Source organism: Xenopus tropicalis, chromosome 8, assembly GCF_000004195.4.
Source record: "Xenopus tropicalis strain Nigerian chromosome 8, UCB_Xtro_10.0, whole genome shotgun sequence".
In the NCBI taxonomy this organism is placed as follows: domain Eukaryota; kingdom Metazoa; phylum Chordata; class Amphibia; order Anura; family Pipidae; genus Xenopus; species Xenopus tropicalis.
In genome coordinates, this window is record NC_030684.2 from 50,390,877 (window position 1) to 50,404,483 (window position 13,607).

Consider the following 13,607-nt stretch of genomic DNA (forward strand, 5'->3'; position numbering starts at 1 on the left):
GATAGCTGTGGCCCGCTCTCATTTTTCTTTTTGCCCTGTCATCGGTTAGTGCTTTGGGGTTTATGTGCTGGAAAGATGTATTTAAGTATAGAAAAGTCATAGAAATTTGATTGAGTTGCTCTATGGTTCTGATTTCAAAATTGTAAGGTTAACGTCAAAAATGATCATTATATGAATGCTCAGATACTGAGATAAAAAATAATGAGGTTCAGCAATTAGAGGAAAAGCTTTAAAGCAAAACTCTTCCCCTGAACAATGTAGGTCTCTACATTAATATATTGCATAAATAAGCTCATATGTAAAATACTGTTTCAGCTAAATAAACCATTTTCATAAAAATATACTTTTTTAGTACTGTAGTATGTGCTTTGGGTAGCCCTAAATAGAAAATTGTGATTTTAAGTACTATGGGCTGCCCGCTGGGAGCATACAATTTACTGGACACACATACATGCTAGGTCACATGAGCTCATTTAAAGTTCTGTCTTTTGCTCCCACGCTTCTTCCTGTTACAGGTGCATTATTTCCTGTCAGGTGACTTCTGAGGGAGAACACGGACCATCACAAAACGGTGGCTCAAGTAAAAATAGAAGAACGGAAATATTAACTGCTATTCATATTCATATTCCAGTGTGGTAATGCTCTTTAACAGGCCACTTAATATTATACAAATTATCTGTTGGTTAAGTATTCATTCTGGGGATATAGTTTTAGAGAGCTAATTCATATTATAAGTAGGGTAACAACAGTGTTTTATTTATAATCTGGAATTTTGCTAGTCCAAAACTACCAGATAAGTGGGGATCTATAAACAAGTACATAGTTATGCAGGATTTCTGGGGAAGACACTTCACTACAATTAGTATGATGAACAGAAACTGAAGCTTTACATCAAGCAATTAAAATAGAAGTATGCTTACCATGGCAGTCCTTGATTTGATAAACCAATCAAACCTAAACTGAGGAGCATTTCGCACGCACTGACGTAATTCCTCGTATACATTTTCCTTATCAAAGCCCATTTTATGAAGCATGCATATGAGAAACCTGTCCTCTTCTTCTGTATAGTTTTTGCCTTTGTTTGTGCCGTACTGGATTCTCAGCTGATGAAAAGGAGCTTTGTACCTTGCAATCTAAACACAACAAAGAACAATATTCTTATTAATCCCCACATTAATTCACCAAAAAGTGAAAACCTCCAGCCTACCTTCTAGAAATCACTATAAACACATATTTAATGTTCCGAGCCAAATGCCTTTCCCTAAAATACTAAGGAAAAAGTGTGTTTAGCACATGAACTCATGCTGAAAAGGGTGTGTACTTCCCCTCTAAAATAATTATCAGTTCTGCTTGAAGAATTTAAAGGGAATATATTTCTTTATATGGCCCCCCCCCCTTTTTGTCATAAGCTCATTCAATTGGGCTTATGTAGAAAAGGTACACAAATCTTAACTTCCAGATTTAAACAGAAATGTGTTTTTTAATTCCTCCGTTTTAGTGGAAACCATGATCGTCTACTTGTGTTTTACAGACCAGTTCCTTACCCCGCCTTTAGTCTTACAGACTGATCCAACCCCTCCATCACCTTATCCCATTGTGAAGCGATTGCTTCTGGCACTTGAAGTCCCACTACTTTTCAGAGAATTCATGCACCACCCGCTATGGATAGCAAAAGGAGTTCAAGTCCCAGAATTCATCACTTCACAATGGGACAAGGTGATAGGTGGACAGGAGTTGGATTACACACATGTACTGCAATAGATTTATATTTATTTCTTGAAGTTCAGATAGCGTTTATGCACTTTTTATACATAAACCCGAGAGAAGCAACTTCTGTCTGCAGATTTACTGTTAGAGCCCTTAGCGCCCCTGTACATTTTAAGAACGTGTACTCAATCCTTTCTTATTGTGTTATGACTACTGTATCAGTCTTTTGCATCTTTTCAAATATTTTGTTAAAAACCTAAATGGAATTTACTATATATATAAATTTATCTATAACCAGCTTATGTAAACAGCAGGATTAGCAACTGTTATAACTACTATAAATATAGTGGCAGTATTTGCTGGATTAAAGTGATACTGACATGAAAAAATTACTTCTGAGAATATGAATCTACATAAAAAGTTCCCTATAGGTCATGTTTTTTGCTAATAGGGCTGCTTTTGTAAGTAATTGTTACCTGAAGTTTTGCCAACCTGACTGTCCCTTCTCAGCCTGTCAGTTATAGCTTCTAATGATAATGGACTCCTGCAGCACTAATATGGCCGCCCCCTCATAGAGGTACATGGGGGATCAGATAGGGAATGTAAAAGCACTGGGCAAATACTTTTAAGGCAAAATTATAAATAGCATGCAAAGCCAGTGTTATGATAGATGTAAAAAAGGTTTTATTTCTGGTGTCAATATCTCTTTAAGACAATGTCAGATGTAAAATTCAAACTCTGGAATCGTAAAGGAAATGTTTTCAGTTACTTAACACTTTGCCGACCGTCAGGAAAGTTTAGCAAACTGACATTAATTAAAGCAGATGAATGTGTCAGTTGCTAATAATGTTTGACTGCTTTGGTCAGCAGAACATTGTTCTGTTATGTGGGTTGTAAGAGCTCAGCAACAGCACTGAGCTCCAACACCCCACAGAATCAATAAAGCCCAATAATGAATATATAATGAAAAACATTTATCCATGTTAGAAAATAGCTTCTTAAAGGAGAAGGAAAGTCAAAATCTATTAACCACACTATTAAATAGTACTACTATTGCTATGTAAAAACACTATATTTCTAGCTTGCCTAATGAAAGATTTACAGCGATACACCTGCTACATTCTACATACTTGTTTCAGTGAACGGCGCCTCCATCTTTAACAAGGGATGCCCACTCCTCTTTCCTCACTGTCTCTACTGCGCATGCGTCCCCAAAATCCTCCATACGCCCCCCTGCTCCCCCCTGCGTCCTTCTGTGACAACCCCCCAGCAGCTGCAGTATGTGTACACTAGCAGCACCACCACCGGCCCATCTACTACCACTTTGCCCGAAAAAAGGTGACAGTAATGCATTCGGCCCAAGATTAGGTAGCTGCTGCAGTTAACCACTTTAGGACAGGAATGTCAAGCTACATCCTTGAATTCTCAATAAACTTCAGCAAGTCGAAGGATAATTAAATTACAGTAAGATCGCTCCTAAATGAGAAGCATCAGAGAAAGTCAGCAGTATTAAACAGAGGCAAAATACCTAGCACCACCACCCCTCGCCCCCCCCCACCGGCTTCTACCTTTACAGTGCCTTCTACCTTCACCTGGAGCTGCGTCCACTGCCACCCGCTCCGCTCGCATCCCCCCTTGCCTCTTCCCCTACCAGCACCTGTGTCTCATGCTGCAGATGCTAGGGGGAGCCTCCTGTTTCTGCGCATGCGCCGCCTACAGTTCTGAGTCGCCGAGTCTGGGGAGGAGCGATGCATTATGGGAATCTTCTCTACCCAGCTTAGCGTTTTTCCTTACTGTTTGGCTTCTGATCCTCTAAACGGGAGAAATATGGGGAGACTTAAGGGCACTATTGAGAGAACTGAAGGTATGCCTGCATTTTGAGATTAACTCTTTACTAGCCTTTCCTTCTCCTTTAAACCTGAAATGATCATTAATGCTCTATAAAAAAATACTAAAAGCTATAAATTCATTCTTTGAGTAAATATAGTGGATTGCAATACTTTGGCATCCAAGGCTTTCTTGATACTGATCCTTCTTTGAATTCTTGCTTCACCGCGCTCTATCTGAGCCATAATCTTCTCAATGTCTTGAAGTTCATTACAGCGTTCCCAAAACACTCCTAAAAAGTAATCAGATAGACACGTTATATTAAATAAGTGAAAATGAAGTCCAAAATTCACAGGGGGGAGTGATATATTCGGTAATAAAGATGGCGGATGACTTTGACGTAGTTGGCCAGCTTGCAGTATATTGCAGTATATGGACAAATAATTCCTATTTTGCTTAAGGGGGAGGGCATTTCTTAGTAGTTCAATGCACAGAATGTCTTAATGTCCTATATATATATATATATATATATATATATTTATAGTGGGTGAGTGCAGAGGACCCAGACCTGATACACATGTCAAAATGATCAAACATTATGGTCAAAATTGGTTAAAGTTCCCAACCAAATTTAGCTAAAGATGGAAAAACAAGGCTACATAAATATAAGGGATCTCTTAAGTAAGCAAACCTGAATAATCCATAACTTCTTCTGGTGTCTTTCCTTCCACCTCTCTTGCAATGTTATCAATGTCATCACGGCCATACTTCTCATTAGCTTTAATAAACTGGTTAAAGTCTCGTTTGTTCCAATTTGTGAAGCCCTATCAACCAGAACAAATAAATAAGTGCCATTATGTTTCACCAAAATATTTCCACAGCAACTCTACACATGTGCAAAGCTTTAACCCTCCTTGTTCTTTAGAATTACGGGACCTGATTGGTTGCACCCCGTGCGTGCACGTAGCGTTAGTACACACAGGGCGCAACAGTATAAAAGTGAGGGCTGCAGCGGGGAGCTGGGGACAGACGAACTGAAGGACGATGAAGCAGGCGGAAGTAGAAGGTCGGAGCTGGGGGGAGCTGTAGGGAGCTACAGGATGCTGAGGGGGGGAGCTGTAGGATGCTGGTAAGGGAGGAGTTGGAGGATGCTGAGGGGGGGAACTGCAGGATGTTGGGGAGTGGAGCTGGAAGATGCTGAGGGGGGGAAGCTACAGGATGCTGAGGAGTGGAGCTGGAGGATGCTGAGGGGGGGAGCTGGAGGATGTTGGGAGGAGGAAGCTGGAGGATGCTGAGGGGGGAAACGAGGATACTGGGGAGGGGGAGCTGGAGGATGCTGGGAGGGGGAAGCTGGAGGATGCTGAGGGGGGAAATGAGGATGCTGGGGAGGGGGAGCTGGAGGATGCTGGGAAGGGGGAAACATGAGAACCAACTGTCAACTTTTGCTGCAGATTTCATCCCACTCCTACAGGTACTATAAAGTTCTATAGGCTGAATCACTAGCTCAAATTAAATTGTTATTTGCCTGACCTGACATCTATAATATCCCTATCACCTATCCTAACAGATGGATGGTAAGTTAACTCTTTCCCCCTGAAAAAGCTCATTGTGCTTTTATATGTTTGTTGTTTTTTTTTTACACTTACTATTTTTTTTACTATTTTATTTCTTTTGTCATTGTTTTGTTCATTTCTAGTTAGTTACAGTGGGGCCAATGTTGTGTTACAGTGCCAGTGTTATAGTGCCAGGGCCTGAATATCTGCAATCAGTACCCACTGCATCTCACTGCATATAATGTGCTGGTTTTGTAAATATAGACTGCGTCTCACTGCATATAATGTGCTGGTTTTGTAAATACAGACTGCGCCTCACTGCATATAATGTGCTGGTTTTGTAAATATAGACTGTGCCTCACTGCATATAATGTGCTGGTTTTGTAAATATAGACTGCGTCTCACTGCATATAATGTGCTGGTTTTGTAAATACAGACTGCGCCTCACTGCATATTATGTGCTGGTTTTGTAAATACAGACTGCGTCTCCCTGTATATAATGTGCGTGGGGTGTCAGTACCCGCTGCCTTTCTTGCTATAAAACTAAAGTAAACACATCTAAAGGGGGGGTTCACTTTTAAGATAACTTTTAGTATGTTATAAAATGGCCTATTCCTAGCAACTTTGCAATTGGTCTTCCTATTATATTTTTTTTATAGTTCTTGAATAATTTGCTTTTCTCTTCTGCCTCTTTCCAGCATTCAAATGGGTGCCAAAAATTATTGCTGTGTGAGGCTACAATTTTATTATTACTGTCCTTTTTTTTTATTACTTATTTTTCCATGCAGGCCCCTTAACAATTCATATTTCCATCTCTTGTTTAAACCACTACCTGGTTGCTAGGGTAAATAAAATCCTAGCAACCACATAGCTGCTGAAATACCAAATGGAGAGCTGCTTAACAAAAAGCTAAATAACTGAAAAACCATTAAAAATAAAAGAGGAGCACTTGCAAATTGTCTCAGAATATCAGTCTACATTATATTAAAAGTAAATTTAAAGATAAACTACCCCTTTAAGTAGTGCTGGGCGGTATACCGGTATATACCGAACACCGGTTTTTTTAAAAAAGATGATAAAAAATTTTAACTTACCGGCATACCGGTGTGGGCGCCTCCTGGCAATTTTTCTTACTATTTCCGGGTTGTGCGCGCTGACGTTACGTGCGCGCTGACGTCACGCGCACGCTGACGTCACGCGCGCAACCCGGAAATAGTAAGAAAAATTGCCAGGAGGCTCTGTGAGCTGTCGGGGGTGCCTGCGGCTGCCTGGCCCGTAAGGTTTATTTATGTGAAGGGGATGGGGGGGTGTTTGGGGTTGGATGGGGGGTTGGATGGGGGGGTGTTTGGGGTTGGATGGGGGGGTGTTTGGGGTTGGGGGGGGGGGTGTTTGGGGTGGTCACGTAATCATGCATGGGGAAAAAAAAATACCGTCAAATACCGTGATACCGATATAATAAAAAAAATACCGTGATATAAATTTTTGGTCATACCGCCCAGCACTACCTTTAAGCTAACTGATCACAAACACAAATATTTGTGGGGAGTGGGCCATAGTATGAGGACACTGGGGGAGGACCAGCAATGTTTTAGGGGGCCCTGGGCTGGCACCAATGCAAAATGTAACCCCTGGCTACCAATGTTTAGGGGGGTCCTGGCTACCAATGTTTTAGGGGGCCCTGGCTAACAATGTCTGTGTGTCCTTTGTACTGATGGCAGGGGTCACTGGGGGAGGGGCCATTGGGGGGCAGGGCGTGGGAGGAGGTGGGGCAGAAAATTTTGTTGTGAGGGGACCCATGATTTCTGATGGCAGCCCTGCCCCTGATATTTATTCTTTTTGTCTGCTTAATTCGTATATACACTAGCAGAGAAAAGGTGATTCACTGCCTTCTTGTCAGGGCTTAGCGGCTTACAGGTTGGAGTTGGGACCAAGTTTGTGGTTGTTTCCAGGCAAAAGATCAGGGCAGGCAGCTGTCAATTGTTGTGTCAATTCTATAGCCCTTCCAGATTGGGGGTAGAGTATTGGTTGGGTGTACTAGCCATATCCAATTCCCCTACATTTAACCACTTTTGCAGTGTAGATTCTCTACTCCAAGAACAGCTTTCCCAACATGGTAAAACATCTTGACAACTGATGAACAATACAGTTCAAATTCATGGGCAAAAACTTTAATGCAAAATGCGCCAAATATAAAACATGCAGTTATAGTGGTTTTGTCAAGGGAAAACACATTTTTTTAAACGTATCAGTAAATTGAGTTGCTCCAGCAGAATCCTGCAAACAGATTTTTTTTTTTATATTTAATTTTAAAATTTGACATTGGCTGGACATGTTTTTAGTTTACGGGGTGCCCTCGGCCATGTGACTTTTGTTCTGATAAACTTTAGTCGCTCTTTACTGCTGAGCTGCAAGTTGGAGAACTATCACCCCCTCCCCAGCAGCTGATAAGCAGAACAATGGAAGGTAACAGGATAACAGCTACCTGATACCTGCATTCCTGCATTGCTAAAAATGCTCCCATGCCCCCCAGTGTTAGATATGAGAAAGCTCAGAATTAGGCAAAATGCACTGAGATCACTGTCTAAACACCAATATTACAGAGAAAAAAATACATTTGTTGGTTCAATAATAACATTTTAAATGGTAGAATGTATTATTTGCTATGTAAACAGTGTAATTTAAAAATAAAAAGTAAACCTTAAAAGTCATGACAGAATCCCTTGAAGAAACTGACTGCTATGCACCAAAAGTATGCAAATACAATTTAATCTTCTTTTATATATAATCAGTATTTTAGTCTTAAAGGAACAGTAAACTAAAAATATGAAAGTATTAAATCTAATATACTTTTGCTCTGCATTGGTGTGTTTACTTCAAAAACACTACTATAGTTTATACAAATAAACTGCAATATAGCCACGGGGGCAGCCATTCAAGCTTAAATAGGGATAACTGGTACAGTTTAAATAGTAGATAAGCTCTGTAGTATACAATGGGTTTAGTTCTCGCACAGGAGCATAATTGTTTTGATTGTACCTGTGTAAGAAGTTTTTCCTTCTCTTCAGACTCTTCAGAACAGAGAGGCTCTGCTTCATCAATCTTTCTCTGCTCTTCTTTTTGTATCTGAGATGCATTTGGGAGGTCTGAGCTTCTAGGGACCTTACATAAAAAATGAAATAATTTGTGAAGCAACATTACTTTATAGTGCAGTCTGAGCAAGACAGTCGTAATGAGTTCTCACCATAGCAATTGTTCCAAAAACTATTGTTTGGCTGCTTTACTAACCCTACGTTGGCCATAACAATTTGTACAACTGCTACATACATTTTATAAACACATTTTATATCAGTACTTGCCTCTCGCATTACTGTTGAAACAATAAAGAAGAATGAAGTTCGAGCAAACATCAAAAACACTATTTTTTTGCCAATGAGAACTTCTGGGGCATTACAAAGAATTTGTGCACTGCATAGTATGACATAAAAATACACTAGATTTTACATTAAGATATAAAACTACAGATAAAATGAGTCACACAATTCTGAAGCTGCCCTAATGTTTTTTCTTACTTTGTATTTGAAGGTAATAGAGTGTCCTCTAACACTCAAACAGAGATATTAATATATACTCTTCTTCGTGTTGGAATTTCATTATGGCTGACATACAGGGTCTAGCAGATAGCTAGTAAACAAGTCTATATGTGGATAGCATTTTGAGTTACACCACACAGTAAAGCTTTCCTACAGAGATTTCAGGATGACCCTGCATCCTACATTACCCATTAGTATACCTATATAAAAGGCATTGCTGAAATAATAAACCCTGCAAGACACTCCTATAGTCTGAAAAGAGGCAGAATAGGAAGGCTTCAAAATCAAAACCCAAATAAAATAAATAGAGACCAAATGACTAGACCCATATATACCAAAAGTTGATGTAAAGGTGAACTTTAATACTAAACTTTGAGTCTTTATATCTTTGTCTCCATAAAAACTTGTCAGGGGGCATGTCCTTTTGAGTTTCTTCTGGTAGTATGGCCCCATATTATTACAGCCACCTTAATTGTGTTGATCTGGTATTACTGAGATTTAAAGGGGAACAGTCACCCAGACAAAAAACATCCTTGCAAAATTAAATATGGCACACCATTTTTTTAGATTAAAATATTTATACCTGTTATAAAGGTATTTTAAATTCTCATCTGTCATTCATATGTTGCCTGCTCCACCTCTATGCCTCAGGCTAACAGGGGGGGCAGGCAATTACTTTCACTTTACATTTTGCATATCCTAGATGTCACTGTACTCCTTCCCCCTCTTTACTCCCTGCCCATAATTGTGTAGCTTGGGCACCAGGTCCCCCATTCTGTCGCAGTAACAAGATTTTGGGATGATTACAATGCAAAGCTTGTCATTATAACAGTTTGCACAAAATGCGCCTGAACTTTAAAGGAGAATTATAACCCTGGGCGCTAAAAGCCCCCTTAACTATCACTGCCTAGACCCCCCCTCACCTCTCCCTTATTGCATAGTTTTTAAGTTTAAGCGATGTCCCTATCGCTAACCCCTAGCTAAAAATGCAGAGTAGCACAGAAGCGTACCTGGCCAACATCTTCATACCAACCAATAAGAACCTGCTTGCACATGCGCAGTTAGAGGTAGCAGGAAATCGGCTTCAACTGTGCATGCCCAAGCAGGGTCCGTGTCAGCGGTGAGACTCGAAGAGTCTTCAGTTGGTAAAAAGATGTTGGCCATGTATGCTTCTAATACAGGTGAGGGGAGTAGCGCTAGAAAGGAAAGACAGGTTATCGTTATAGGGAATTCAATTATTGGACAGGTTTAGAGGGCAATCTGTCGAAAGGACGCTACATGCCAAAATGTATGTTGCTTTCCTGGTGCTAGGGTGCAGCATGTGGTGAAACAGGTAGGCAGATTATTTGGAGGGGATGGGGAAGACCCAGCGGCCTTGGTACACAAAATGACAAAGTTTGAGGAAGGAAGAGGTCCTTAAGAATGATTTAAAAATAAATAAATAAATAAAACTAAAAAACATAGGTGAAAAGCGAGGACTTCCAAGGTAATTTTCTCAGAAATATTACATAGTTACATAGGGTTGAAAAAAGACCACAGTCCATCAAGTTCAACCCTTCCAAGTAAACCCAGCACACACTAACCTATACTTACCAATCTATACCAACACATACATAAACTATATATACAACCATTAATACTAACTGTAGATAAAAGTATCACAATAGCCTTGGATACTATGCTTGTTCAAGAATTCATCCAGGTCCCTCTTAAAAGCATTGGCAGAATCTGCCATCACAACATCACTAGGAAGGGCATTCCCAACCTCGACAGTCTAACCCCATAGCTTAAATCTTCCATCCCCTTTACCAGTTTAGTTGCACATCTCTGCACTCTCTCCAGCTCATTAATATCCTTCTTAAGGACTGGAGCCCAAAACTGCACTGCATACTCAGGGTGAGGCCTTACCAGGGACCTATAAAGAGGCAAAATTATGTTTTCATCCCTTGAGTCAATGCCCTTTTTTATACAAGACAGCACTTTATTTGCAAGTGAGGAAATACAGGGTTATGGAAGATAGCTCAATTCCCCCCAACCCCCGTGCCAAATTAGAGAGGCTTCAGAAGGGGTTTTTGCCTTCCTCTGAACCAACTAGCTATTAGGCAGGTTATATAGGCATAAAAGTTTAATAGATGTGTGTCTTTTTTCAACCTAACTTACTATGCTACTATTCATTCTAGGGGTATAGTTTTCCTGCATGGGTTAAACCAAACTATCACTCACAGAGACAAAATAGTTTCATCAAGCCATCACAGAAGGTCAAAAAGCAACAGATCTCTGATGGTTGTATCCTGACCGACCACCCCTTGCTCTGCTATTTTAAGAATCTAATGAATTTATACATTGTATACACATATTTTTGTGTCCTTTGCTAGATCACTGAAGTCTGTTTTCATGCTCCACTTTCTTAACTTTACTCACTATATTGTAGTTGTCATAAATATTTGTTTCACAGGATTTTATCTGCTTGCTGTCTTTAGAGGGAACACATTTAATAAGGCTACAAATCTCAAGGAAAAATATCATAAAAGACATTAATCTGAAATACTAAACTACAACTTTTTTTGCTGTGTACCTACAAAAATGCAATATGCTTTCAAATAAAATCAAAGCTAGAAATTCCAACTAGTTTGATACCGGCTATAAAGACATGTTAGCTGTCACATTATGTCTCATTAAAATTTGACCTACTTTGCAACCACAGAACTTTCACACACATAAAATGGCCATTGCTTGTACCTACTAGCTTATATTGTTGGGCTTTGCTGCTAAACAATTATTTATACATGTGATATTTAAGAGCTTTTGATCAATTGTCATTTGCTAAACCTTCACCTGTTGGTATGGTATGGCATCCATTAAAGAGGACCTGTCACCTTAAGACATAATTCCAAAATTATTGTGCTAGGCAGGCAAAATGAACTTTACTTACGCTATATAAATTATTTAAATGTTTCCTTCAGTCCTGAAATTCACACTCACAGCAGGTAGGAACCATTTTGTGAACACTGTTATTAAAGAGATACTGACACCAGAAATGAAACCATTTTTACATCTGTCATAACATTGTCTTTTCATGCTATTTATAATGTTGCTATAAAAGTATTTGTCCAAGCTTTTGCATTCCCTATCTGATCCCCCATGTTCCTCTAATAGGGGGCTGCCATATTTGTCCAGCAGGGGGTCGTTAGCATTAGGAGCTATAACTGACAGGCTGAGAAGGGACAGTCAGGCTGGCAAAACAGTCAGGTTTTGGGATTTCAAGTAACAATTACTTACAAAAGCAGCCCTATCAGTAAAAAATGATCAACACAACCTATAGGCAACTTTTTATGTATATTCATATTTTAAAAAGTTGTTTTTTCGTGTCAGTATCACTTTAAGACAAGCTTTGCATCATCATAAAATGTTGTTTATGTTCCAGAACCCAATGCCCATACCTATGCACAGGATACACAGTTTATAAATATTAAATAAACCCAATAGGATTTTTCGCCTCCAGTAAGGATTCCCCAAGGGGAATGAATGAGGCTTGGAGTCTCAAATGTTTTCTGTAAACCACAGGACTATACATTGTCAAGCTAATAACCACTTAAAAATATTTTTGCAGATTGAGGCCGATACTGCTTCCTACCTTTACAATGGACTGAACTACCAGATGGTATGAGTAATGTTTTGGATACATAAAGATACTAAATATTTTTGTGGTGTTATGTGGATAGACCCTGCGGTAATTTCCATTAATTGCTCTGTTTATGTAATTGTTATACCTGGCCACTAGGAGCTGGTATCCTTATCACATGACTTAATTGGTGGAGTGGGGGTTTAAAAAAGGTGTTCACCTAGTGTTCTTTATACTGCACCAGAGGAAGGACCCCAGAGGTCCGAAACATGTAGTGCGTGCTATGCATCTCTAAACTAATAAACAGCACAGAACGCATTTGGCTCTCCAGTGGATTTTTTTTTTTTTTTTTTTAATTATATCTTAGTTGGGATCAAGTACAAGGCACTGCTTTATTATTACAGAGAAAAAGGAAATCATTTTCAAAAATTAGAATTACTTGCTTATAATGGAGTCTATGGGGGACAGCCTTTCCATAATTCAGAACTTTCTGGATAACAGGTTTCTGGATAACGGATCCCATAACTGTACTTGTAAAACAGTGGTACATTTCTATTCTACTGTACAGCGCTGTTTACATAAGTAGTGCTTTATAAATAAAGATATACATGTACATACTGTGAGAGATACAAGGAATAATACTGCAGGCTGCAGGTGAGCAGCTAACAAAAGAGCTGTGGGATTGCGCAGCATAGTTGGTAGTTGGGGGTTGGTTGTTGACTCGCGAAGAGGGGTTCACTCTAAGAGCAGGGCACAGGGCAGGAAGGCTGCCTGCCTGTGTTAGGAACTCCCAGAGGAGCTGGGGTGTCACCTGCCACTGCAAGGAGCAGAGGGAGACTGAACAACAAGGCTTAGTGAGAAGCCAAAGTGTGCCTGAAGTTGGTGAGCTGGTATCCCAGGAGGGGAGAGACAGCAGGGCTGAGTGAGTCATCGTGGATATGTGGAAATGGTTCTAGTGTGTTAAAGTTACCCTGGAAGGTGAGAACCCTGAAAAAGGGACAAATCATAAACATGTTTGATGAACTGTGAACTGTTGTGTTTATTTGGGATGTGTGTGCCCCAAATAAACTTTTTGAGAGAGAAATGTGATGTCACATGTGGTGTCCCTGTCTGATGTGCTCCCGATCCTCTGCATACCTGCCTACTATAGCTAATTCCCCCAAAAATTACATGTACAGGCAGACAGCATGTCACAATACATATATACATTTTTCATTTTTAAAGAATGTATTTCTATCCCCGATTCTGATTTATCTATTATCTATATATTGTACCAATGACAGCTCTATTACTGTGCCATGGTCCTGG

At 39.8% G+C, this 13,607-nt stretch overlaps 2 protein-coding genes across 2 annotated transcripts in view; one reads left to right on the forward strand and one right to left on the reverse strand.

Annotated features, from left to right (window-relative positions):
- gab3 (GRB2 associated binding protein 3) overlaps positions 1–13,607 on the forward strand; it is a 206,281-nt gene that overhangs the window by 26,577 nt on the left and 166,097 nt on the right. The window lies entirely within an intron of this gene.
- smarca1 (SWI/SNF related, matrix associated, actin dependent regulator of chromatin, subfamily a, member 1) overlaps positions 1–13,607 on the reverse strand; it is a 78,683-nt gene that overhangs the window by 7,259 nt on the left and 57,817 nt on the right. The window contains exons 19-22 of the mRNA XM_002931820.5: positions 8,124–8,246; positions 4,226–4,358; positions 3,708–3,826; positions 921–1,133 (exon numbers count right to left, since the gene is read on the reverse strand). Of these exons, the coding sequence (XP_002931866.2) occupies positions 921–1,133; positions 3,708–3,826; positions 4,226–4,358; positions 8,124–8,246 (588 nt within the window). The remainder of the gene's footprint in view (positions 1–920; positions 1,134–3,707; positions 3,827–4,225; positions 4,359–8,123; positions 8,247–13,607) is intronic.